This window comes from Oryzias melastigma, linkage group LG10 (genome assembly GCF_002922805.2).
Source record: "Oryzias melastigma strain HK-1 linkage group LG10, ASM292280v2, whole genome shotgun sequence".
In the NCBI taxonomy this organism is placed as follows: Eukaryota; Metazoa; Chordata; class Actinopteri; order Beloniformes; family Adrianichthyidae; genus Oryzias; species Oryzias melastigma.
The window spans coordinates 16,873,412-16,901,240 of NC_050521.1; the positions used below are offsets into that span (position 1 = coordinate 16,873,412).

General features: G+C 37.3%; 3 protein-coding genes across 3 annotated transcripts in view; 2 read left to right on the forward strand and 1 right to left on the reverse strand.

Annotated features, from left to right (window-relative positions):
* The first annotated feature begins 6,325 nt into the window (after positions 1-6,325).
* zdhhc15b (zinc finger DHHC-type palmitoyltransferase 15b) lies at positions 6,326-11,329 on the forward strand. The gene is made up of 11 exons (XM_024283060.2): positions 6,326-6,512; positions 6,846-6,872; positions 6,961-7,055; positions 7,132-7,252; positions 7,502-7,571; positions 7,791-7,823; positions 7,903-8,023; positions 8,114-8,246; positions 8,398-8,524; positions 9,064-9,182; positions 9,860-11,329. Exons 1-11 carry the CDS (start codon positions 6,395-6,397, stop codon positions 9,901-9,903), a joined length of 1,008 nt encoding a protein of 335 aa, XP_024138828.1. The 5' UTR covers positions 6,326-6,394; the 3' UTR covers positions 9,904-11,329.
* uprt (uracil phosphoribosyltransferase (FUR1) homolog (S. cerevisiae)) lies at positions 11,258-17,142 on the reverse strand. The gene is made up of 8 exons (XM_024283061.1): positions 17,012-17,142; positions 16,551-16,787; positions 16,040-16,082; positions 15,883-15,952; positions 14,799-14,861; positions 13,547-13,708; positions 12,876-12,974; positions 11,258-11,620 (listed from the first exon to the last, which is right to left on the reverse strand). The coding sequence occupies exons 2-8, from the start codon at positions 16,784-16,786 to the stop codon at positions 11,514-11,516; spliced, it is 780 nt and encodes a 259-aa protein (XP_024138829.1). The 5' UTR covers position 16,787; positions 17,012-17,142; the 3' UTR covers positions 11,258-11,513.
* The window catches only part of abcb7 (ATP-binding cassette, sub-family B (MDR/TAP), member 7), a 30,501-nt gene continuing 19,771 nt past the window's right edge, over positions 17,100-27,829 (forward strand). The window contains exons 1-4 of the mRNA XM_024283059.2: positions 17,100-17,249; positions 20,455-20,538; positions 20,629-20,706; positions 21,800-21,919. Coding sequence (XP_024138827.1) covers positions 17,100-17,249; positions 20,455-20,538; positions 20,629-20,706; positions 21,800-21,919 — 432 coding nt within the window. The remainder of the gene's footprint in view (positions 17,250-20,454; positions 20,539-20,628; positions 20,707-21,799; positions 21,920-27,829) is intronic.

A 27,829-nucleotide genomic window follows, 5' to 3' on the forward strand; every position in this document is an offset into this window, starting at 1 on the left:
TTTCCCTCTGATGCTCTACTTTAAACGTAATCCTGTGGTTAGACACAACGCTGTACTCTATTGCCGAACAATGGAGCTGATGAAATGCATTTTCAGTGCAAATCCTGTCGAAATCAAAGCAATGAAAAGACCTCCGTGGAGGTCTTCAAGAAATCACAGAAATGACCCTTCAGCGCCTGACACGCACACACTGCAAAGGAATTCCTCCACTGAATAGAATCTATGTGGCGTGGTGACTGAAATTTCCATGATTGTTAAAGACACAAACAGGTCTCCGCCCTGATGTGGATTTATTTTCACACATGCTGGGTGAGGTGTCTGCAATTCCTCCTCGCCCCTCGTCATTATTTTCCCTGCTGTTTCGGTGTGAATTTGAGCGGAGGCCACAGGCACAGACATGGTCGGAGGGCTTCTCCGGCTCCTCTGAGTGCAGCTCGCTGATGTCACAGCACCTTCGACAGCTTTCCAGACGTCTGGTGTGAACGGTGGACGGCACTGGGCGGAGAAACAAACCTTGAGGCTCTGCAGTCGTCCTCAGAGTCACAACATGTGGCGGGTATGACGTAAAAACGAGGAAACGCAGTCACACATACATAATGCACCAAAAACATTTCTCACAGTCATGTTTCAGGGTCAACAGGTTAAGTTTAGAGTAGTTTTTTTTTTTGTTGAGCTAAATTACAAATGACATGTGTAACCATGTTCGGTAAAGTCGCAGCTGCACTGGTCTGCTTCTCTAATTACTCCTGAGCTTATGTCTGATTTTTGAGCACATACCTTTTGTACAAATGTAGGCAAGTCAAAACAGCAGCTCTTTGATCAGATGGACCAACACCAATGACAATATCTTAAAATGTTTGCAGACCTTCCAATATGTGCTCCACACTGACTTCAAACAGATGCACACATGATGAATTCCCTGTCCAGACGCTGAAGCATGCAGGGAATGAAATGGAAATCCTATCAAACTCAATAATGCATCATCTCGTACTGTTGGAAAGAAAACACAAAAAGTGGGAGAGACAGATGCAAAGTACATAAGCACAAAACAAACAAAGCCACTTCCCGACACACACAGGATGAATACCTGTCCCAAGTGCTTAGCATCATCAGAATTCCCCAAATCTGCTGTGTGCAGGGCAGCACTGCAGGGCGTTTGGGATAAAAATGCACATTCTCCCTCCGAGAAAACTCACACGACAGCACTCTGCGCCTGTGAACCTCTCCTAATGACTCTTCATTGTCAAGCGTGCTCCTCTTGCACCTTTTTCGTACTCCACACATGACTGCTCCCCAAACGGGCTCTTCTCCAGCCCCCGTCTGTTTACGCAGACTGCCACCAGGGCGGCAAAGAATGCACTTCCAGCCCCATGTGCACTCACACACCTCTGACACCGGGAGTCTGCCTCAACCTGCTGGTGTGCACTGTTTGTGTTTTACTTGTGCACAGGGGTAAATGTTTTGATTAAAGGCCCGTTACTATTTTGCTAGTCAAAATGACTTTGTAGTGGGGGGGTTTGCTGTCGTGCTGACGGATGGATGGCCGCTCCCTGCCTCCAGTGAGCGCTTGAATGAGAGAGGAGCTGTCATCGCCGGGCTGCAGACACCATTGCCTTGAAAAAAAAAAAAAAAGAGGGGGGGGGCACATCAACTAGATGGAGAGCTAGCAATGGACAATGTGTTGAAGTGGGAGAAAAAAAACTCCAAAAAGAACGGGCCTGGAAAAGAGGGGGGGCGGCATGTGTGATGGAGGTTATTGTTGGGTGCAGCCCACCTCACACCCTTCTCCCAGGAGGAGACCTGCAGAGAGGGGAGTCTGCATGACGTACAGAGGGGGCTCTCTGCTAAACGCTGCTCTGTCCCCCGATACGATAAAAGTTTCAGTAATGGGGAGATTACGGTGACTGTTACGCATTGTGATGGGGAGCCACGTCAGAGGATGAGAGTAGAGGGCTTCTCTCTGAAAAGGCCTCATTTTACTAACGTACGTTAACATGGCAGCTGGTGCTCTGCAGGACTCCTTTTAGAATATTTTGTATTAAATAACTCAGGTGTTAATGAGTTCACATTCATGCAAAGTATTGAACTGATTATAATTATATGAGAAAGATGCTGGAACTTCATCTGTGGCTGCCCTGCTGTAAAAACAGTCTCACAGCGCCTCCTATGGAGGACTACCAGAAACTGCATCAAGTTTTAATGCTGGAAATGTGCACTCATGACCATCCATCCATCTGTTTTCTATAACCAATTATTCCTATTGTGTAAAATGTAGAGCACTTTCCTTCCTTGAGCCATCAGCTATTTAAAAACTACAGAAAAAAAACACTAAAACCTGACCTCTTGAGGCAGATGGGCTGCATCAGCAGAAGACCACACCGGGTGTCACTCCTGTTAGAAAAGGAAACTGAGGCTACAATTCACACAGACTCACCAAAACTGGACAATAGAAGATTGGAAAAACATTGTCTGGTCTGATGAGTCTCTATTTCTGCTAGGATGTTCAGATAATAGGTAGAAATTGGCCTCAACAAAATGAAAGCATGGATCCATCTTACCTATAGTCTCAATAGTTAAGGCTGGTGGTGGTATCATGATGTGGGGGGTATTTTCTTGGCACACTTTGGGCCCCTTAGTACTAATTGAACATGGCTACAACATCACAATTGTGATGAACTGACCTTTATGACTACAGTGTAACATCTTCTGATGCTACTTCCAGCACCATGCCGTGAAGCTGGAATCATCTTAGACATTCTAGAGTTCACAGGACTTAAATTACCTCCACAGTCACCAGATCTCAACCCAACAGGTCACATATGGGATGTAGTGAAACAGGAGATTGGCATCATGGATGTGAAACAACTGCATTTTGGACCAAAATCTCTGAGGAATGTTTCCAGTACCTTGTTGAATCTATGCCATAAAAAATTAAGGCAGTTCTGAAGGCAAAAGGGAGTCCAACCCGATACCAGCAAGGTGTTCTTAATAAACTGGACAGTGAGTACAGGCTGTTTCTATTTTTTATCTATATATTAATTTTGTTATTTCTTAATGCAGGGGGTGTAGGGTGGAGGGCATTTTGTTAGCTTTGTAAATATTTTTAATGACAAAGATTTTGTTTTGGTTTTTAAGTTTGAAACTTTAATTTCATTCCATAAAGAAAACGTGCTTCATCAATAAATGTTCATATGATTTGGAATAAAAATATTTATAGGGATTTATATAAATACAACAATAATGACAAACTGGCATTTAGGTGATTGAAAAACAATAAAGTTCCTGTTTACAATGATGATGTACAGCAGTTTTTCCTCATTTTTTCCAGCAGAAAATTCTGGTGTTATAAATGTTTACAATGTCATTAATGTTTTAAATTAAATTTCATTGAATATGATTTCATAATCAGCTCCAAAAAACAGAAGAGAACTATATTATTTGTAAAAGGCTGGCTGTCAACAAGGTGAACCTGACTCTTTTTCTTTTTTTTAATTTTATTTTACCTCCACCTGAGAAGCTGATGCCTTTAACACCTTCAACTTCCACTTTACGCTGTGATGGAAGTAAATGAAAGCAAGTCGTGAGAAAGTGGCCTCACACAGAGCAGGAGCTGCTTCTGCAAGACCATCACAGAGCAAGAAACACTGCTACCATAATCTACAAGAAGGAAAAAGTTCACAATTGACTGGCATGTAGAATTAAAAAAAAACTAATGAAATTATTTATGAGAGTGTATGTTTTCTTGGCCATTTTTATCCTGTAGCCCTGATAATGAAAGAGTAGGTGTAGAAATTCCTCTGTGTTGTAAACCCCTCTATTATTTGCTGCATTGTAACTGGCTCCAATCTATGTTAATTCACTGTGTCCATATTGACCTCCAATTTCAATTTAATGACAGTTAAATTAGATTTAAATTCAGATTTGAATGTTGAAAAAAGCATTAGTACCACAGGGGTGAAGCAGTCATCACTGATGTGATTTAATATCGGAAATAAGATTGACCAATAAATTATGTTGTTGATGAAGTGGAGAGTTTCCACAAGTTAAAGGCAATTTGTAAAGGGTGAGAACATATATTCCACTATTCCAAAGGAAAAGATAGAACTTTAACATTTTTTTATGTTATGGATGTCTTGTAGGCTGGAAATTATATGAATCTGTACACATGAAAAGTTCTAAATTTACATTAGTGAAGACTGAACAACACATCCCTTATGGTGTCCATAGACAGATACTGAACATTTTATTTTATGTCTTTTAACATCAGTATCATATATTTTTAAATGTTTATCCTCTGCTTAGTTTTGCTATGGTTCATGGGAAGTTATTTGATGCTCAAGTTGAGGACCTTGTTTTAAAAAACTACAGCCTGATTTACACCCAGAGACTGGGCTCCAAATCTGTGACATTAATGGGAAACAGCTTCCAGTGATGTAATTCATCTAGCACTGATTGGTGGAGAACAGAGAGCGTTTCTTTTTGTTAAATAGATAATGGACAGCAGCACCCCTCAGAGCTTCAATCCAAAGCTGCTTTGATTTATGGAAGTTAAACAATTGGACATTATTTGATCTTTACCTTCCCTCCTCTTCTGAGGGTGTGTGTGTGTGTGCACGGCCTGCAGCGGTTCTGAGCGCAAAACAATCAGAACTTGTTTAACTGACGAATGAAGTACAGTTGTTTGAAAGACCAATACAAGTGTTACATCATCCAGGTGATGTCCAGCTGGGAACTCTTCTCATAATTGGATTTTGATTAAAAAAGAATCTACCCATCATGCTTTGCTACTAAAATGCTGTAAACCAAGCCATCCTTTATTCTAATAATGTTTGCTCCACATTCTTTTGCTGCTCTTATCACAAATAAATATGGACTTTTTCACATTTTGATGTATCAGATGAATTAATTACAACTGACCAACTATCTAAAGCAAGATGGTTTTTCAGGACACCTTAAGTTATCTTCTTATCTTCATTTCTCAGTTCCCACTGGGTGCGTACACCCAGGTTTCAAAATCATGGCTGTTAAAGCTATAGTTATGCATTATGCAACCAATGGACATTAATTCATAGAGGCCTATTGCAAATCGCTATTTTAATCTCGACCAGACAATTTTCCAACAGCTAATTTTTCCACATTCCTTGTATCTTTTGCAAGACGATTAAGTTTATATTAAATATGTGTACATCAAACAGGTAAAGAAGAATTTTGGTTATGTTAAGTTCAGCCCACCTACAACACTTTATGGTTACATTTTTGCAAAAGTGTTTTCACATGTTAGACTGTAATGATGGCATGATCATTTTTTGCTGTCATAACATGTGTGTTGTCCACTGTGATGCCACTTGGTAGTAAGTGGTTCAATCCCAGGGGTGGACTTATGAATTTGGAGGCCACATGCAAGCGATAACATGGGGCCCTCTGCTGTGGCTTTTTTTGTTTTTTTTTGTTTTTTGTTTTTTCTTTATCAAGGGTAAACCATCAAATAACTTCTTTCCTGGTTCACCTTTAGACAGCATTGATGTCAAAAATTCCAAATGTTTCCATAAGCATTTAAAGGCTGAAATTACATTTTAATGATTTTAATGTATAGTTTTTACTTGGAAAAAAATTACATTTATTGGACTAATATATCAACCACTCACTTCCAAGTTGGAAGAACTAACATCAAGTCTTGAGTGCATATTAATTGTCTAATAGAGCTATTATTATTATTATTATTACCATAAAATTCATTTTAGACAATTTTATAAGGTGTTTACCTTGGGGGCCCCAGGCGATCGCCCACCTTTGCCTAATGGTAAGTCCGCCCCTGCTCAATCGAAATGATATTTTCTAATGTTTATTATCAATTTATCTTATTTTGAGATTATTTTTTAATGGCATAAGTCGATTTTATTCTGTCTCAGACAGATTGATCTGGCTGGATCATTGGAAAGGAAATCGATTAATTGTTACATTCCTAGTATCAAGATTTATCCTTGAATATAATTTATTTTATTTTTTAATTTAATCCATTGTATGCTTAATAATCTTTACATGTAATCTAAATGTTTTCTTTACTCAAAACTCTCTTTTATCTTGAATCCTTTGTTTGGAAAGTGCTTTGCATAGATTAAACTGATACCAAAAATAGTTTTAAAATGATAATATGACAAAATTATAATATTTTATAATATTGGAGGGACAAAATACCAAAAAATGTTCCAAACATTGCTGTAAAATCATAGACTGTATATAAAATAACAAATGTTAAATAATAAATGTTTTTACAGTCTATGTGTAAAATCCATAGATCCGACTGTCGTATCAGGTGAATCGATCCCCGATCCCCTGATACTGCAGTCGCAGGAATGCTAGTCGATCGCAGAGGAGAGCGGAGGTCGGGTGGAAGATGGCTCTCTCCAGAGGTTTGAGATGCTGTCAGAGGGTCTTCTCCTGGATTCCCGTCCTTATCATCACCGCTGTCGTGTTGTGGTCCTACTATGCATACGTGTTTGAGCTTTGTCTGTGTAAGTATGGCGTCATTTATGCGCCCTTTGCGGTTTTGCCAGGATTTCCTCTTAATCGTTTACACTTAGCTTGTTGACAAAACAGTGACAGGACAGGCGGAAGTGAGGGGGGTTCTGTGGGTAATGACAAAATAACCCGTTTTATTTGGGGTTTACTTTATTCTTGGTGTTAATTTCGTTGTCAAAAAAACAAAACTGTCATGTGGTTTCTGGTTGTGGCTAGCTAAAATCTTGTATGGCTAGTTTTAGCTTAACTCTGATAATTCTTTGTTGCACAACAAAACCAGCTTCCGACTTAATGAAGTGTTCACTTTTCTTTCCTTTTTTTAACAGTTACAATAACCAACACGTTGGAAAAAGGTACATTATTATCATTTTCTATGTTAAAGCTGCAGCTTGTGTAATACCTGAGGCTTTATTGTGATTGTTTTGTGATTTTTCTGCACAGTGGCGTACCTGCTGGTGTTCCATGTTTGCTTTGCAATGTTCTCCTGGACATACTGGAAGTCCATTTTCACCCCAGTAGCAGCACCATGCAAAAAGGTAATGTAAAATATCCCAAACTGCCCTGCCTGTTGTTGTTATTGTTGGTTTTTAAGCCCTGATGTTTGTGCTCTAGTTTCAGCTGTCGTACTCGGATAAGCAGCGGTATGAGATGGAGGAGAGGCCGGATGCCCAGAAACAAATTCTAGTGGAAATTGCCAAGAAACTACCCATCTTCACCCGAGCCCAATCTGGAGGTAAGTCGTCTGATAATCGTGGTTTAAAATCCAGGTTGCATGAGCTGCCGTTTATCATCTATCACATTAAGCATGTGGGTCAGGGTTATTAGCGTTGCGTGCTCTTTTGAGCATTCAGAGTGCTGGTAATCAGCCAATGTGTCTTTTTCATTAGTGCTGATTGCTAAGAGTTCTAGGTGGCAGGAAGTGTATGATGGGGATGCTCAGCTCAGATGTCGTCCTTTCAACTAGCCATCCTCTTGTCTCCAGCTATCAGGTTTTGTGACCGCTGCCAAGTGCTGAAGCCTGACCGCTGTCACCACTGCTCCGTTTGTGAAACGTAAGCTTCTCCTCCCTCCTGCCCAGTGCATTTGCAAATCAGCAAAGATCACGTTGTTCGTGAGCTGGTGGAAAGTGTTGCTTCGCTTGTATCTTGTCTCCTTCAACACGCCTGTTGTTTGTCAATCAGTGCAGCAGATACAGTCAGAAAACGTGGAAAAAAGAAGTTTTGATTACAAGTGTTCTTGGTGAAACTCTTCCACTTTTTCTTTCCTGTCAGGTGTGTTTTAAAGATGGACCACCATTGCCCCTGGTAGGTGAAAACAGATCTTTTTACAGGATCAATCTGGAGAAACTTTGCTGAACCTGGATTTTTCCTTTTTTCTTCTCAGGGTGAACAACTGTGTCGGTTTCTCCAACTACAAGTTTTTCCTTCTTTTCCTGGCGTACTCCATGCTGTACTGCGTTTTCATTGCAACAACAGTCTTTCGATATTTCCTGAAGTTCTGGGCAGTAAGAACTCTTCTTGTTTAGGCAGTGAAATAGTCGGTAATATTTTTTTATTGTTTGCTGTAATCTATTTTACTTGTTCCTTTTTTTTAGGGAGACTTGCCAAATGGGCCAGCAAAGTTTCACGTCCTTTTCCTCATGTTTGTGGCACTCATGTTCTTCATCAGTCTCATGTTCCTCTTTAGCTACCACTGCTGGTTGGTAGCCAAGAACAGATCCACCTTAGGTAAAAAAGAGTAAAAACTATTTCATAAAAATATCTAAATATTTCTATATCTATAAAACAAGCAAAAGCATCCTTATTTGGTTTGTAAATACAAAATAATAGTTTTGGGAAAGTGTTGTTTTCTCATCCCTTGATCTTTTTCCATTTCTAGAAGCCTTTTCCGCTCCAGTTTTCGTTGGTGGTCCAGACAAAAACGGTTTTAATGTAGGGATAAAAAGAAACCTGCAGCAGGTGTTTGGGGAAGACGTGAGGCAGTGGTTCATTCCTGTTTTCACCAGGTGAGTTTGCTGTCAGGTATGTAGTCAAACATGCCAACACTGACATTTCTCGTTTTTTTCAAGCTACTTTGGAAAACTACGGTGCCCATGAAGTCCAACCCACACAACTCAAAACCACATTAAAGGTCACAATGATAATTAAAAAAGCAAAAAAATTTATTAAAAAATTGGAAAACAAACATAATTTCCATAAATCTAGATAAAAATGTCATAAAATGAAACCAAAAAGAAACTGAAAAAGTTGGTATTTTGAGACACCACTGATTGTTTGAATACATTTGTTCTCATTTTCAACCATAACTCTCTTTTTTTTGAGTGATTTGCACTTCAGGGCCACCGTAGAAACCAATTTGTCACCGTATTATAATATTTTTTTTTTAAGTTTTTGACATTTTTAAGTAGATAATTGATGATTAGCAAGAAGTTGACAAACAACAAAAGATTAACTAAACATTTTTGTTGTACTTTTAATAAAGGAGACAGCAACTAGAAATTTGATGACTCTTAAATCTTTAACAGTATTTCCTTTTGTGTGTCAGCCAAGGAAATGGTCACTACTTCCCTTTGAAGAGCCAAAATTCCGAATCTCAAAACCCTCTATTAGCTAACGAGGACTTGTGGGAGGAGTCAGATGAGGGCTCTGAAGACGGAAGTTTGGGTGAGTCAAAGTCTTACAACACTCATATGAAATCATTACCTTTTTTAGGAAGTTAATGACACATCGCTTTATGTTGGGTAGTTACCATGGAGATGTTGGATTGCCTTAAAACACATCTTCCTGATGAGGAATTGAGTTTTTTTTTTCATTTTGGCCACATAATCTGCAAGCAGTTCTGCTTTTATTGGGTGATTTTCACCTTTTTACTTTCATCACAAATTCAATTTATGATAAGAATATAAAAAAAAAACAGCAGCAAGAACCCCTTTGGACTACTTTTACTCATTTTTTTATTAGTTTGAAAATGCATTAATGCTGTCCACCTTGAGTTTTAGAAAAGGATGACTCGGATCAAGAAAGTCAGTCAAAAAAAAAAAAATCACTTTGCATCCACAATAAAGACACATTTCTTGGTTTTCTGGTGCAATTTTGTGCACAAATATGAGTTTAAAGGTGCATCAAAGATCATTTCTTCTTTTGTGAGCGCTTCATCCAAGGGCATTGTGGACTGCTCCCCAGCACTCAGGCTTTCAGAATATCTGCAGGTTTCAAATGCAGTATTCCATTACCACCTGGTGGTCAAATGAAAACACAGCTCACAAATTTACAACAAAACCTCAGATAAAAGTTTGAATTTTTTACAATAAAATGTCTTTTTTTCTATTCTCCCATCACAGTTGAGGACTTGGACCCCTCTGTTACCATAAACATGGAGGAATAAACAGACTGGGAGGGTTCTACTATAGGAATGCATTCCAAATGTTATGGAAGTTTGGACGTGTCGCGGTGAATGTGGATTAAAACCTGGATTTGGATCCTCATTGCCAATTTTCCTGCAAACTTTTTCCATAACGAGAAACAACGGAACTCACCGGATGACCAGCAGCAGCCTCCTCTCACAGACGGATCAATAGAAGTCTTATCTGAAGGAAAACGATTTAACCTGGTCTACAAAGACGATGAAATCTATCATAGATGACGTCATGTTGAAGACGGTTTCTCAGCGATCTTGCTGAGGAGATGTGAAGCTTCTGCAAGCGACATTCCGGTTTGGTTGAGTTTACAGTGTTGCACCTTTGACCCTGTTCCTATTTGGGGTGATATCAGAACTTCCTCTAACCCCCAAAGATGTTTTGTTTTCTGACCTTTATCTGTTTTTTGGGGGGGGTAATTATATTGTATTTTTTTCCACCAAACTAACTTAACCTGCGCCTTACGGAAGTATTCCCAAGAATGTATCCTGCTTTTTAGCCTGTTTGAACACACATTTGTAGAAGTCGTCATCATGAAGGTGGCTCAGAATCATGTCACAGATGTAACTGCTGGCAATGTAAATTTAATAGTTTAATAATTTCCACCTCAAACTTAAGGTTCGATTCTTACATTTTTCTGAAACAATTATTTTCTGATCATGAGATGTTGAAGATATCATGAATATTACATTTACTGATTTCCATGATTTAAAAAAAAAAAAAAAATTTCCAGAAATCGTGCCGCTGCTCTCATCAAGAAAAACCTCCTCATCCACTGGCTGAATTATTTTCTGCAGCATTGATTTATGTTTTATTTCTTCAAGGTAATGCGTTTCTAGATTTTGAAGAGCACTGAAAGAATCATCCAAACTGTTGATGACTTGTTTAGCAAATTGCACTTCTTCTTCTTGAATGCATATGAGACCTCCATGTGTCATGGAGGCTGTTTGTTTCTAAGTTGGGTAAGCCAAATCGAGTGCTGCTCACATCCAACAAAAACTATTGATCGCAGCAGTCTGTTTTTCACAGATAAGTGTTTTAAAGTGTGTAAAACTGTAGAGTAGAAGTGAATGATGAGTGTTTTGTGTCGTCTTGTGTCTATTTATTACAATGTTCGGCTCTTCTTGTGTATTTGGGTTTACTTCTTCATATCTGCTGCGGGCGGATTCTGTATATTTTGCTCCTATTCTTTGAGGACAATTTAAATAATCGAGAAAACAGAGGGATGTGTGGATAAAAAGACGCTTGTTCAGCCGGGTTTGAGTATGTGGTGCTTCCTATTTTTCCAACGCCTCAAATCAATAAAATCCTGACACATTTGCAGTCTGTAAACAAATATAAATTCTTTATTGATCCGTCAGTTGTAACATGCAAAATAAAACTGTCCACACCAAACTCTGTAGAGTTTTTCATTTTTACTTATACAAAGCAAGAAACAATAAATATAATTACTCCATTTGCATGAGTTTGGAAATTTTATCAATTAACTTCCAGTTCATTTGGCTTTTAAAGAAGAAGAGGATTCTAGGCAAAATATACCATAAAAATACTTGATCTTGTTCCTCAGATTGTCTTCAGTTCAATCTGTGCCAAAATACCTTTGACCGAAATGTGTAGGAGCCACTGGGTGAACCTCTGTGGTCAGGATGGTGATATCTGGGAACTCCTGGATTATAGATTTGGCTCCTGGAAAAGATTAAAAAGAAAATCGTGTAAATAATTTGGTTTCTTTACATGGATCCACAGAAATGCAAACTGTAATAAAAAAAGGGTAAATTTAGAGCATTAAAATATTGAAGGTGAGTGAATCATCTTCCTCCTGTTCACCAGAAACACTGGAGATTGTGAGCCAAGAACTTCCCTAAATGTACTTAAGATGATTAATTTTCAATTCAGAAACACACTAAAATAACTTCTGTGAATCATGACAAGACTTTAACTACAAATTCAGGTCTAAAAAGGCATCATAAAGAGAAATACAAATATTGGATTAGAAGTTAGAACAAAAACAACAGCATAGCTCCAAACCTGATCTTGAAATCCATAGACTTAACTCCCAGAGAGGCTAAAAAATACTGAAAATGTATTCTTCCCTTTCAACATCTCAAATAACGAGGACTTGTTTTTCAGCACCTGAAATCTATATCAGGAGCAAACTGAATTAGAGGGTTATACATACCATATGGTTGAGTATTTGTTCATCTCTTTATTGCAGAAACAATATGACTGCAGTCATCTGCAGGCTGTCTCATACACGCCATCTTTACTCAGATGTGCTTGAATATTTTAACCTTTTTTAATGAGAAAACAGGAACTATAGTGGTGCAGATGGAGAGCGGTCGGGAGATTGCAGGTTCAGTTCCCGCCTATGTGTCAAAGTCAGACATTTTTTTAATTTAAGACGAGGTATTGTCATGAATTTGTGTTGCTTATGTATGTATTCTGCTGTAAAAAAATATGAAGTAAAATGAAGAAAATTCAGTGAATTCTGGGGACTGTTGTTCCAAAGTGGAACCGAACTTTCCTGAAAATGACCTCCGCAGGTCACAGCAGTGTATCTGCAGAGACTTTACTGAGACGTTCAGTTTGATTTATTCTATTTATATGATGAACTCTATATGAAGAGTGGTTTAAGGTATTTGCCTGGGGTAGAGTTTAACCCCTTTAGAGTATTGTGGCATGGGCATGGCACTGAACCCCACATAGCTTCTGCTGGTTACAGGTTAGCGGGTTGTATCAGTTTTCCATCACTTTGGGCCATAATCAAGGTAGAAAAATGTAGAGGAAAAGGCTGTAAATACTAACTTTTATGCATAAATCTCAACCTGAATGATTAAGACTCAAAGCCACATATTTTCCTCAATAACCTCTCAATATAAGCAATTTTATCTCCCAAGACTTTCATGAATTAACTAGTAGATGAGTAGAAGTGGTGCTTTACCATGAGGTGTAGAGAAGAGGCTGAGGAGGATTATATGCTTGGGCTGGACTCCGTGCTCTATCAGCACCCTCACCGCCTCAATCACAGTGTTGCCCGTACCTGCAGACACAGAGAGGAAAAGCGAGATCCGCATCGTTCTCATTATTAGGACATTTTATTTTCTCCAAACGAGCCGAGCTGCCTGACCTGGACCTGAGCTATAGCCGGCTTTAATCCGTCTCTCAGTTAGGCTGCATAAATAATGTATAATAATGTCAGGATGTGTTTAATCACCCTAACATAATAAAATCGCTGTAGATTAGTCACCATCACTTTTTATTTTTTGTCAGAACGGAGGACAGAAAAATGCCGCTTGGTGACACCGGGAAACCAGAACTATTAAGATACTATTTTTGTTGGCCCTCATTATGCTATTCAGCAGCCTGGTGGCCATCTCCTATGCAGCATATAATTTCCCCAAGAGGGCTGTAATTATCAGAGCAGTGTGAATGGCCTGTATGATGTGGAAATGGAGACTTGGTGGTGAAGGTCAACTCAAGGAAGATTTCTCACAATGAATAAATGCAGAAAACTGTTTTTGCATTCGCATGAAATTAGACATCTCTTGACATTTAAATGCGACGCGCTGGAGTCAACAGACGGTAAACCGGGCTCAGCCGGTTAGTACTCACTGAGGATGGGGTACATGAGCAGCACTTTTCTTCTGTACACATCTGGAGGAAACTTGGCGTAGTAGACCTTTGCTTTCTGCGTCTCCTCGTCGCTCTGGATGAGGATCTTGCCGATGCGGATGGAGCGGCAGCAGTCCCGCAGACCCTGCTCCATAGCCTCACCTTGGGGGTGGGAAACACAAAGACTACGGTTATACTCAAATTGCTTTTTGCATCAAAAGAAAAGTAATAAAAGGCAAACCAGGTTGTTCTAATCCCACATAACTTGGAAACCAGTCTGCTATCATCAAGATAAGGGATTGAAATAAAGGCTGTTTCTGCAGGTAGATTTCTTCAGAGGTTATCAGCTTTGTTTTGATGACAACCTCCAGACCCTCATGGTTAAAGTGTGGGAGACGGGTTAACTTTTAGCCAACATAAACGTAAAAAAGTGGGTGGCTCCTGGTATTTATACAATGTGTTGGTTTAAAGCCAGTTTTTCCAGCTTTGACGTCATTACCATCCTGGTCGAAGACGACAATGTCAATACTTCACAGAGAAAGGGGCGGGACAAACACACCTGTCAGTTGTTTGAACACGCCTCCTAATGTCATTCTAGATGATTAAGTTTATCACTCCTTCATTAAGGCAAATATTGACATTGAAAACTCACTGTGGTTAGAGACAGTGTAAGAACATTTCTTTCTGGTGTAAATTTATAAAAAATTGATAAATGTTTCATTCACTTCATTTTGAGGCCTTGGGAGGTAATACAACCTATGGTGTTTCATTGTAAAATAAAGAGATGGTTTATTTGCTTTATTTATTTAAAAAAAATAAAAAATAATTAAAGAAAAAAAAAATTGTAAAATAGAAAATGTGAAATAGAAAAATCCATCTGTGACTGAGTAACACAGTTTACAATTGAAGAAAAGGATTTAGCCAAACACAATTATGTTACAATTACAGGTAGGGAAATATCAATACAACAATAAATCATTGTTTGTCTTTGTAAAGGAAAATCACACAGTGGCACCAAAATATCAATATATGAAGAACTAAAAAGATGTGCTCTAAATACAATTTTCTTTTTCTTTGTTTGTTTTAAGTCAGGGCTTCTGTGTTAATGTGGAAGTGAAGCTGGGATACATCATTAGAGCATCTTCTTTTATTTATAACATGACCAGATTTCTTTATAACTATACAGATGTGCTCACTAACTTTGCTCTATTATTATATGATATGTATGTATGATTCAGAATGTTTTACCCACCACTTCTCATGATGCTGACTCCACAGTTTCCTCTTTCAAACTTAACACCATCATACTTGTACCCTGAAGGTAAAAAAAACAAATAATAATACAACATTTTAAAATACAGATATTTATCATGTTCTTGAGAGATATGCGACTGACGGATACTCTCATGACTTCTACCTTGAAACAGGTTTAAAATAAAAAATAGTCATGACAGTTCACTTGGTAACCACTAGGTGGCTTGTTTCCTTAAAATGTTGGTTATTATTTACTTTAACCCTTGTGGTCTCTTATGGGGTCATTATATTGTGACCCCTCCCATGATAAAGGTGGACAGGATTTCATGTCTGCCACGGACACCAAAGAAGATTGGGATAAAAAAAAGTTCAGATCGCTTTCTTGTGGGTTCCAGATGACCCGAGTCTTAATGGAAACATGTCTAGGATAGCACAAGGGTTAATGCAAACCAAATCAGCTTTGTCTGCAGCAAGAGGTCACACAGCATTACAGCTCATTATAAGTTGCATATCATACGGAATCGTACAGCTCCTCCGTAAAATCCCCTAAATTTAACCTTCACTTCATCTGTAGCCGCAGTTTTGCGGCTTGTACCCTGAGTAAGACGCAGAAGTCTCCTATGAGGATGACAAACTTCAATGGACCTTGTCGTGTTTTTTAACAGAATAAAAGGTCCAGCTGCTTGTTAGAATTCTTTTTTAAACACCGCAAAACAGATTTCACACGTGCATCTGAGACTGTCAATGGACTAGCTGCGCTGCACGTGCACCACACTGACATCACCCCAAATGCTCCCTTTTAGTGAATAAAAAAAAAAAAACTTGTTCTCATCTATTGCTGTGTATTTAATGACTTATCAGGTGAGCTAATTTGTGCTTTATCGCATAATTATGATTTAATGGAAAAGGCGTCATTGAAAAACTGTTTTTTTTTTTATTTCTAGAATTTTGATAAAGTTTTGCGCATATGTGTAATGGAAACTCAGCTAAAGGTGCTTTATTTTAAATAAATTTGATGTGTGTTTACTGATTTAAAGTTCCTAAACCTGTTTTTTTTTTTTTTTAAACGATGAAAGTCTTACCTGTGGGTGTTGTTACAGTACATTCTGAGTACGGAAGTTGATTCAAGCCTTCTTCTACAACAAGTCGGATCTATTGTTGAAAAATAATACAAGAATAATTTAATAAATGCATTATAAATATATAAATATTCCCTTTATTTATACAAAGTGATCATACCAGTCTGTCTGCACAGAAAACAAAATCGCCTCTGCTGGTTGTCCTGAGAACAAAAACATGAAGTCAAAAAGTGAACACAATATAGAAATATAAAGACGTGAAGTGACTTTCTTAAAGGTGGAATAATAATAAAGTGATCAATAAAAGTGTTTATAGGTATCTCTTCTGCAGTGCTACATGTTTTAAGCCAAGGCAGATAGATATGAGTCATAGTTTTGATTACCTTCATTAACGAGATGTTGACAGTAAACTGTAGATGTTTATGGACTTATTGACCTAATTGATGAATCGATTTATATTCCTACAATATAACCAGGTCGACTTGTATAAGGAAAGTAATCAAACTAATCTATCCTGCTATTCAATCGTTTCAAAATAAAATAAACCAATATTGGATTTTTTTCTAAGTATACATGTTTCCAATGAACTAGCATTAAATCTTAACAATCTGGTGGATTGATATTGAACAAGAGACCTTGAATAATTAAAAAAAAAACAAGCGTGAACTCACTTGTCTCTTATTATTGTCTGTAATTCCCGGATCTGGTCATTCAGAGGTAGAAGTTTTAGCTGAGGTCCCAGATTGTCCTGGCCAACAATAGGCTGTGTGGAGATCTCACTCGGTTCAGGGTTGTTCAGCACTGCGGGCATATTACTGCTGCCGCTGTTGTTTGCGAACCGCACTTGCTTCATTGGATGCTCCTGGCCACTGCTGACATTGTTCAGCTGCTGATTGTGGCATGGCATCCTGTGACAAGATCAGAGGGCTCGTGAAGCTAAAGTTAGTTAGCTTGTCTTACCCGCGTCCCCCACGTTGGATGTCAACGTGCTTTTCCGCTCGCTAAAATTTGAGCTTTTACGATTCAAATAACTATAATTGAAATGAGCACACAAATAAAGAGCCCAAACTAGTCAAAAAATGTTCTATTGAAGTAAAATAGGCGCCTAATATGGACCCAAGAAGCAGCTTGCCTGCTAGCAACGAGGCTACAACAGTGTTGATGAAGGACGGAAGTGACGTAGCCGGTGTGTTGCCTAACTAGCTTCCTCCTTGGTCAACATGGCACCGATGTTAGTGGCGTTAAAATGCAGCATTCGCTTTCAAAAACGAGCCTTAACGCTTCTCATTCGTCAGACAAGTTCATATCACGTTTGGGATAAAAGTCGCATTAATAACGGGACGAATTATCAACGACAAAGAACATATGCGGTGAGTGTGAAGGCAGCCGGCGTGAGAGGACGAGGTGTTTTCACCAAGCAAGGACAGTCATTAAAGTGGCTTTAACAAACTTACTACAAAGCTAAAAAAGTAGCCGAACTTTTGGAAATGTCTAACAACAGTCAGCTGTTTCCCCAAAATATTTTAAAACCTCATGTTTATTAAAGTTTGGGTAGAACCACTTTAAGCTAACTTGCTAACTTAAGATCATTTCGTTCTATTTTATTTTACTTTTTGGTGTCATGCCATTTAACTTTATATTTGTTGGTTACAGAAAGTGTACATTGGATTGAAATTCCCGGAAATGTTTCTGGTGAAGTTGTTTTCATATTAGCCGCCGTGGGTCACATGCCGTAAAAGTGGTCATTTTGGGGACAGACAGTGGTATCACTGGGCTAACAGATAAGTCCATCTGTCCCACCCGTTAAAACTGAACTCCCCGATGACATAACAGCCGTCACGTGACCTACATTTATTAAATAAACATAAGTTTATGACTATTTTTGTTCAAACATTTTCATTCCATAAAAATCCAATGGGTTTTTCTTTAAAATGAAGTATCAAGTTGCACCTATTTATTTATTTACTTGTTTGTTTATTTACTTACCTACTTACAACTTGCACATATGGCTTTTAAATGAATTATTTTTGCTGTTTGTTGTTTAGATAATTTCAAGCTCAGTAATGCATAATTACTGTTGTGTACATGCAATGTTGGGTCTGTATGAGAACTGTGGTGTTTTTTGGTGGCTCTGTAACCAGTGGTGTTAAACTCAATTACACAGTGGGGCCCAAATCCCAAATTTATCTTCTGTTGTGGCCGAACAGAATAAACAAGACTTTTTTAATTTAAATATGAATAAAACAGGCATTAATATTGTTATAGAATAAATCAACTTAAATTTTAAAGAAATTTGTATATTTTACTTTCCGTAAAAATTGATTTTTTTCAAAATTATATGTTAGAAATAAACTAAACGCTAAATGGAAAAAAAAACAACACTCACATTTATTTACTTTACTGTCATTTTATATGAAAACTTACACTTGTAAACATCCCAAAAGATTTTGATCTCCAAAAAAATTTATCCTGTTAAAATTATACTAATATGAACATGCTGTCAAACAAAACAAAGCCTGAAAATAAAATTAAATTTGTGCTTTTTAAGAAAAGCAAATCAAATCATCCTGTTTTCTTTGCTCTAGGTTTTGTTTTCTGGCTGTTTTACTTTGTTTTGCCTGTAGTTATCCTATTTCTTCCTGCACCATGAGGAGAGGATGATGACTCCCCTGTGATGTCAAACACTTTTCCAAGAAGACAGCCATAGATCATTATAGCTGATCTCTCACCCTCCATAATCATAGTTTTGCTTCAATATGTTGCCAAAAAAATAATAATGAAATGCTTATTGCCAGAGTTTTACCTAATTGCCTGTCATTTTTTAAAAGTAATGTTTAATGTTTGCTATAAAATCATTTTTAAAAGATCCACTCCAATTAAAATAGTGTTTTTGATATTTTTACCATGTTGTAACATTTTTTTGATGAGGGATGACATTTATGTAAAGAAAATTATGTCTAAAATTGCATTTCTGAGTATTTCTTTATTCAAGCTGTTATTAATCAGAAACGGGCAAAAATGCAGTTTGAAAAAGCTTATTAAAAAAATACCTATAGTTAAAATTACCTATAGTGGCTTGGTGATTTATTTATTTTCCTGATGGCACCAGGATGTTGCAGTTTTTAAAAACCAAGATTAATTTAATTTAGTGTCAAAATAGTAGAATCTTTTTTGAAAATTATTGCTTTAAAAAGTTTTTTTATTAGTGGTTAGACCTTCTACATTAAATATTTTCACTCCCAAGTATTTCTGAAATCCACCAAAGATTGAATATTTGGAAAACAAGTATTGTAAGTTGGATAGAAGCGGTAAAACTGCTATTTTATTAACATCATGTGGGAAAAGGTCATAATAACAAAAGAGGGGTTTTACAAAATGACAGCCCCAAATTGTTAATAAAGTTTTTATTTTGTTTTTCTTTGATGTAAGTAAGAAGTTGACTTTACAACATGAAACAGTAGAAACAGTGTTAAAAAAAACTCTACGTATATTATGTGAATACAAATTTTTATTACAAGAGTTTTTTCATGTAGTGAGGAGTATGGCAGCGGTGATATGTATTTCAAAATAAAAGACCAGTTATGTTAAAGAAATGTTGATAATTAACTTTTGAAATAATAGTTTAGAAAATATTCAGCGTAAATCAAATTGAATTGTATACTACTTGTGAATTCCAAACAATTATACCACTGAAACTAAGTAATACAGGTTGTTTTTTTTGGAGAAAGCAGATATTTTTTTAATTAACCCTAATTAGTAAAAACATAAAAGATTTTTAATGCAAAATTAATGAATTGATATCACATTTATTTGAATTTGGAAAAATACATTCATACTTTAAACCTACAAATCAATTTCCCATAAAGCCATGAAGAAGCGCACTTACAAAAACGTATTTAAGCCAAGTTTTAATATGAAAACAATCCAGGTTTATCAATGAAACTTTCACTTTTATTTAGTTTTAAATCATTAACTATGTAGAAATAAATTCATTTTTTCACCCCCACCCCCCCCAACATTAAGTTTCTGTGTACAATTAAGTACTAATTTCACATTTATTTTCGAATTGATTGTAAATGATTGTGAATTACATCCATTTTTTTCCTGTATCGCAGATTTTTTGTTTCTAAGCTTTTTAATATCTAAAATCAGCAATATTTAGCCAAACGATATGTTTTATTTTTTTCATCCTACATATCTGTCCTAAATTGAGGTTATTGTTTTGCACATGTACAGCCTTTGAAATGATAATGAATCCTGCTCTTTAAAGGTCTAAACTTATTTTGAATAACTTAATTTTCATCGTTTTAACAGTGTTCTTTTCAGAGAACAAACACATTGAGTTGTAAAAATATTTAGATATATCTGTATTTTCTTTATTAGCTTTTCTACTTCCATGTTTCTGTTTTCACCTCTAGCCTTAGCATGGATAATGAGATGTGATATGCCATATCTAAAATGTGCTCATTTGAGTTCAATGTATTTTCTTCTTTTTGTTTGTGTTTGGTAAAATAAATTTTTACATTTTGACAGTAAAGAGCAGAATCAAATGCTGAGCTCTCCTTTGTGTTTCAGATAAACTCCCTTCATCCTCTACGCACAGCCACATGGAGCACCAACAAACCAGAGAACAGCCGCCAGATTTTAGAAGCTGCAAAGGTAACCCAGGACAAAGTGATTCAGTGTTGCCATTAAAGAGAAACAGAAAAGGCCAAATGTCGGTGTGAGGTTTGTTTTTCTTCTCCCCAGCATTTACAGGTGACAGACAAACGGACATGTTGGCACGGACATGCAGGAGGAGGTCTGAGCACAGATCCGAAAAACGTGGTAAATACTTCCTTATTCCTCCTTTTAGGCTTTTAAGAGAAAGGAAAGTTGTTGCCTTAAGTCTTGACTCTGCATGTTTAGGATTGTTAATTGGTCCATCTTAATAAAACCTGATGAAATCTAAATTTAGCTCTTATTCTTAAAACATAAATGTAAATGTTTGCTTCCAAAATAATGAAAATAAATGAAGTTTTTAACTTCTCAGCATTTATTGAACTTTAAAATATTATCTTTAAAATTAAACTAGTACAATTTTAGTTCTTTTGATTTGATTTTGAAAATGATTTAGATTAATTTAGAAAATATTGTCTTATTACTAGATCCCAGCTCTTGACGAGACAAACGATTCTCAGCTGTTCTGATTTGGACAAAAATTTGCAAAGGCGTAGAGCAAAGATGAGTTAAAACAACTCAAACCTGGTCAAGTACCTGGACTGTCTGAAAATGATGTTTTAAATCTTTGCAAGGATCAAATAGGTTCCTGTGTACAATTCTTGCATTTTTAGCAGATAAACGGGACGCTTCTGAGCTGTCATTTAAAGTTAGGAAAAGCCTTCCCTCAGTGCAGCGTGTCGCCTCTTTGCGTTTGATTAACTGCAGGTGTTTTGGACACACTTTCCCTGCGACATGTTTGGTGGTGCGGGACTGTAACACAGAGCCGCCATATTGACTTGATTAGAGGAATTACGCCGTGTTGCCGGGCCTGTGGAGAGTCCCTGCAGCAGATGCGTGTTGCAGCGTTGGTAAACAGCCACATTGGCACCGGTGGACTCGCAGCCTCAGCTGGGATGACAGCCCAGGTGTCTCTTGGGACTTGTAGTGTCAGACTGGATCTCCAAGTCCACCTGGAGAGTCTCCTATTGCAGCTACTGCCGGATCTCCCATGAGACTCCTGCTGGCATTTTATGTTCGGTGTGTCTGCTGAGTGTGTCATCTGTGGGTCACTGTGATTGTCATACTGAATTCAGAATGTACATTAGTTATGAGTATTGGCAGACTCTGCTTTAGGCTGGATAGAAAGTTAACCTTTTTTTTCCCCCTAGTAAAACTGAAAAGTTATGCAAGAACTGTTTGTGTTTTGTCTTTTTCACAGCTAAAAGAAGTCAATTCTGCCAAGATCCTGTCTGCTATGCTCTCTTATGTTTGGCCAAAGGATAGACCGGACCTGCGGGCCCGTGTTGCTGTCTCTTTGGGCCTGCTTGCTGGAGCTAAGGTGAGCTTTGAATCGTTATCTCATCTCATTGGTGTTATCTCCTTTATTTCTCTTCTTCTATGTAGTAACACAATAATGTCTGGAAAATGACCTTTCTTTTTTCCTTCAACAAATTATAGGCATCTATAAATGACATAAAATGACTCAATTATAAGATGGATATAAATTTTAAATCTCTTTATTTTGTTTTATTTAGTGCTTTTTTTCCCCACAGGAGTCATAAAGATATATGAATCCGTTTAAGACAGATGATGAAGTCATAGATTTATTTATTTTTTTATGTCAGTTTCTGCTGTATAATATGAATTTATGTTATATTTTTAGATAAACTCATGCATTTAGGAAAATACCTGCTCAAAAAAAAAAAAAACAACAAACCTCAGATAAAAATATAGTGGATGGAGAGCCACCTAAAATGTCGTTAGCTTCCGCACCGTTTAACAAATTAAGACATTAATCTGAATGACGTGTTTTTTATCCACACTAAAATCACCGGTGACATGTTTACGATCATACTCTGAATAATAGCTTGTTGGTGGCGGATGGTATCACGAAACGGCGCCTCCTTTTCCGGCGACGACTCTTATCCCATCAGGGGAAAACTGCCGTGATATCTCGGTGCTGAATTACACTCTCAGCTGTTTTGCATCACAATTTACTAGCGGCAGACAGTGATGAGCCTGTCTTTGAGATTCAAATCATCCAGGGGAGTTTTGATAAAAGCTCACAGTTGCAGAAAGGGGTGAAAAAAAATCTGCTTCATCACTGTTTATGTGCAGTCTGTCAGCTGATGGAGAGAGCCACAAATCTGGCTCTTCCTGTTTTTTTTCTTTTTTTTCTTTTTCTGATCATGGTGTCAACACACTAAAAATGTGTGCGTGTTCACACTTTTAAGGGCACATAGAGAATTTTTTCCTTAGATAGATGAAGTAACAGCAACTCCACACTTTCTACTAAAATCCTGAATTACTCACATTTTCTCTGGAATTCATCCTCTTTTGTTGTTAAATATAAACACCTAAAATGATTGATATGTTTGTTGTGTTTTAAAAAAATCCCAAAAAGCTCAGCACAAGTCAGTTTGACACAATAACCCCGTTTTCTTCCCAAAACTTGCCTAACATGAGGGAAACAAGGCTTGGAGTGTCAGCGATGGAGTTAATGGTGCATCGCCAGCTCCAGCAAACATCACAACGGCTTGTATTTGTCAGCAGCTCCTTGCTGTTATTTGGCACTGCTGCTGGGAAACAGACTTGCTTTGAAAAGCGTGCTCATGTGGTGATTGTGCTCTGATAAGATGCACTCGCTATGATCATAACCCATGGTACTTATTTTTATGCAGAAGTGTTCCTAGATGGGAGCAAGGAAACATGGATGTTTATGAGCTAAAAAAGATACAAAAAAGTTGCAGGTACACTGCAAAAACTGAATCTTAAAAAAGTAGAAAGACTCTTGTTTCAAGACGTCTTAGTGACTATAGTTTTTTTTCTCCCTAAAATATTACCCCACCGACTGATTTTTGTTTTGTTTTTGCTTATGTAAAGAACATTTTTTTAAATTCTAAAAATGTTTCACTCATAGCTAGAGGCCTGTTTTGACAGTATATAGAAATATAGTAAAAATTGCAATTATTTTTCAGGTTAACTTTTGAATTTTCCCCTAATATGAGATCTTGCTCTTTTAGTTTTGTCTTGTTTGTTGAACCTTTTAAAAGAGAGAAATTAAAAAAAAAACATTCATCAGCAATTTACATTATTTATTGCATCATCACCAGCAAATTTAAATCTAAAACTGTTTTTTTAACCTGGAAAGATTGTAGCCAAAGTTTTTTTTTGCAAAGCATTGTAGAAAAAGCTAAGTTGCACAAAACACAGATTCTTCTTTTTATTCCAATCATGTATTGATGTATTTTAAAAGCATTCCCAAAAGTCTTTTAAGTGTGACTATGGCATTTTTAGCAAAATTAAAAAAAAAAAAAAATTCTAGGACATAGTTCCTGCAGAGCGGCAGGAATTCATCAGCAGTTTCCCTTATGGTTGTGGGTGAAACAGTTGGTGCGGAGTGAGGTTGCCTTCATTTCCCATCATGCCTTTGTTTACACTCTCTCCAGCTAGCTTACAGCCTCTCACAACCCCAAGCTAACATTAGCGGTTCAACTAAAAGGCGAGCAATATTAGAGCAATCCAGCTGTACAGTTTTGAGCCGGACGCCAGCTATTTCAGGGAAAATGAAGATGTACATGGATCTATTTATTTGCAAGTGGATGAATCATAACGGAAAAGATAAGGGAACAACTGTAAGCTATTTCTTTTCCTAATTCTCAACGATTTAAATAAAAAATGCTCAGAAACAAAGTTTTAATCTTTCTTTAAATGTATCCCCATCATGGGAAAATGCTACAAAAACACCTTTTCATTGGAGTGGGTCTTTAAACAAATAGTTTAGCATCAAGAGCTCTCACCAAAAGGGATTGCATTTGGCAAAGAACCCACGGAAGACTAAAAACAAGGCGCATTTCAAATAGATTTTTAAATAATTAATTGCATGCATCAATCAGTAAGAGACATGCTTCCTCTTCCTTTTGTTGATGGTGTCTAATTTACACCCTGGAACACAATTACAAATTCAAAGCTGCTAAATAAACGCGTCCTGCTGCCGCCCAGCACGGCTCCCTCTAGTGTGTGCTGAGGAGCGACAGACGTGCACAAGCACTCCTATCTACTCCTGCTTTTTTTTTTTTTTTTTGCCTTGCTGGAGTTAACCTCCATTTCACCACTCTGTCTGTTTGAACTCCCAAGCACCGACTGCGTGGCCGCAATTTGAAATCAACTGCATAATTATCGAGTTAGCGTACACGCCACCTCTGCAAGCCACTTTATCAGTGACATTTTCCCTAGCAAATAAATGATTACATACAAGTTGGCTTCAGATGAAGCCCCCTTTGACTCTCTGTCACTCTGTATGTCATACTTTAAGGTAAAGCTAATTCACCATAGCCCGAGGCCCTTTTCCCTGCTACTTGACACCAAATCTCTATTACGGGATGACATATTGCCAGGTACAGGTTGACACGGTGTCAGTTTAATCTCCAGTGGTTCCCGTTAATGGATTAAAAGAGCATATCCAACCTTGTCATGCAATAGTGGTTAAAATTGAGGACATGTTTTGGGTCTGTGATAATGGGCTCAGGCTATTTTTGAGTCCGATTCTGTTGTCTTGGTAGCGAAAAAGGCAGATATTGTTTCGCCTGATGGATACATACGCTGGCAGGTTTCTGAGAGGAATGCCCAACAATGAAAAAGCTAAATCCCTGGCGCCAAGTTGTACAAGAAGTCTTGATACATTCAGGCATAATGACGTGATAAAGAAATATGCTGGATTTGACAGGAGACAAGGAGCTAAAAATACACTCCCCCCTCCGTGTTCAGGGTTGGCTGGTTCAAATGAAACAGGTTTCAAATGAGTGTTTTTTTTTCTTTTTTTCTGCGATGCGGTGTTCTCTGTGTGCTCTAATGTGCAGCGGACCGCCCAGCCTGAGTCATACAGCTGTCCCCGTGCTTTTAATTAGCCTTAATGACCATTTCAATTCTATTAGCAGGAATCACCAGCCTCTTCTGCTGCACTGGCAGAGCCAGTCTGGAAGAAACACATTATTCATCACACACCAATGAGAAATGTTAGATTTCTCTTTTGAATTATAAGTCATAACAGGGGTTTTGGGAGCATAGATTTGACCAGTAAGAATCAGAAAAATATCCCTCAGCTGCTTACTGAAAAGACTGTTTGATAAGACCTTCCCTATTGCGCCGTTTTACAGAGAGTGTTTAAAAGCTTAACTATTCATCCACTTTTTTGTTTTATTATAATATAAAAATATCCTAAAGCGGTTCATCAGTAGCATATGGAGCCTTGGAGATGACAATAAAAATTAACCCAAGCAAATTATTCCCCCATAGTAATGATTTGCAGTGACAAATTGGTATTTTGAGTGCTCAAACTAGCATTTTGTGACCACAATTTAGTATTTAGTTTTTGGTATTTAGTGGTAGTATTTAGCAATTTATTATTATTTTGTGGGCACAAATTAGCATTTTATGTGCAGAAATGAGCATTTTGAGAGCACAAAATTTTATTTTGTGTGCAAAAATTAGCATTATAGGCACAAATGTGGGTTTTGTGTGCTTAAAATAACATTTTGTTTGCAGAAGCTAGCATTTTGTAGGCACAAACTAATGTTTTGTTTACAGAAATGAGCATTTCATTCAAACAATTTAATATTTTTTTACACAAAAATAAGTATTTAGCAGTGGCTCCATATCTCTGGAACTCTCTTCCTCTCAGCCTCAGATCTGTACACTCTATGTTTTCTTTCAAAAAGCACCTAAAACATATTTTTTTTTAAAATAGCTTTTTCTTTAGCCTATTTTTATATTTTGTGTTTTATTTTGTGTTTTATGGTGAAGCTCTTCTGGATTTTTATTTTGAAAGGTGCTTTATAAATAAGGACTATTATTGTTATTATTATTTTGTGTTCACAAATTAGCATCTTTTGGGCACCAATTAGCAATTCCTGGGCACCAATTATCATTTTGTAGCAACAAATTAGCATTTTGTGCTCACAAATTTGTGTTATTGGCACAAAAAGCTTATTTGTGCCCACAAAATTCTAGTAAAATTCAAATTTGTGGCCACAAAATGAAAAATGTATATACACAAAATACTAACCATGATGATTAATTGAAGGAAAATGTATTATTATTTTTATATTATTTTACCTGGTACTTGATTATAAACCAGCCTTAACCCTTAAAAGGGAGGTAAATGTTATTCATAAAAAAATTGCTGTGCAGTTTTCAGCCAGCACCAATGGGCTCCTTCAAGAATCAAGCCACCACTTGGAAACAGAAGACCAAAAAGCGGTTTCCCCGTTTTACAATGGAGTAAATGGAATTTAACTAATTAATGTAATTTGGAGGCAAACGCGTAGAAGGTCAAAAGAAGCACGATGTTCGACTGTTGTGAGCTGAACAATTATTGACTTTTGTTTCACTGTGCTTGATTGTTTTTAGATATTTTTCCTTTGTTCTTTTTCTCCAAATTCAAAGGGGGATTAAAAAAAAAACCACGAAATTAATCATAATTAAAAGAAATACTCTGATAAATAGTAGCTGGACCAAAGAAACCCCACAGTCTGAATGCTTCTTTGGCAACAGATAGGAGCTTCTCTTAGGGAAAAGTGCGTCTCTCAGTGAAATGTTTGAATTGTCCACAATTCCTGTTAGCTGACTGCCTGATCTCATGAACGGCCAGATATCCCCATCCCAACAATTGATTTTTTTTTTCTAGTTACCTGACGGCTTGAGCATATTCCTGCGATGACAAAGTCAGGATTCGCGGGGCTTACTTTGTGAACGTGCAGTTCAGAGAGCACCATGCATCATTTGAAAACACGAATTGGCTGCCACACAGTCGAGACCTCAATCTCCCTGAAAATCTTTTGGCACGTGCGGAGGGGCAGCAGTCAACTCAGCCACCATCAATTCTGCAGCAAATACATGCAGTAATCAAGGGTGCAGGTGGAACATGACAGCAGTTCTGCCTGTTTGAACGGTGGAGAACAAACTCTTTACATTAGTGGTTGATTGACTCGACAGGTACTTTAGCAGTAAAACCTCAACACTTTTTATCTGTGTGATAGTATTTTACGTTGCTTGGGGAATAAATGGATGGATTTGGCTCTTATGGCAGGAGAATTGGGCTCTTCAAATTTACATTTATGAAAGAGGACAGATCTTGGAGTAGCGTCTCACCTTAGCTAGTTGAAAATGTGTTTTCTGGACAGTATTGCTATAAACATTTAGGTATTCCAATTCTGAACAGCATATCAGACTTGGTATAATTTACACTGAC

What these genes read in the sequence shown, in the direction of transcription:
- uprt (XM_024283061.1), bottom strand. Translation starts at nt 16,786, where the DNA reads ATGCCATGCCACAATCAGCAGCTGAACAATGTCAGCAGTGGCCAGGAG. An exon ending in CAGACAATAATAAGAGACAA is followed by an intron (nt 16,083 to 16,550) that starts GTGAGTTCACGC and finishes TTTTGTTCTCAG; the next exon opens with GACAACCAGCAGAGGCGATT. An exon ending in TTTTCTGTGCAGACAGACTG is followed by an intron (nt 15,953 to 16,039) that starts GTATGATCACTT and finishes TTTCAACAATAG; the next exon opens with ATCCGACTTGTTGTAGAAGA.
- zdhhc15b (XM_024283060.2), top strand. Translation starts at nt 6,395, where the DNA reads ATGGCTCTCTCCAGAGGTTTGAGATGCTGTCAGAGGGTCTTCTCCTGG. An exon ending in CGTGTTTGAGCTTTGTCTGT is followed by an intron (nt 6,513 to 6,845) that starts GTAAGTATGGCG and finishes TTTTTTTAACAG; the next exon opens with TTACAATAACCAACACGTTG. An exon ending in TTCATTCCTGTTTTCACCAG is followed by an intron (nt 8,525 to 9,063) that starts GTGAGTTTGCTG and finishes TTTGTGTGTCAG; the next exon opens with CCAAGGAAATGGTCACTACT.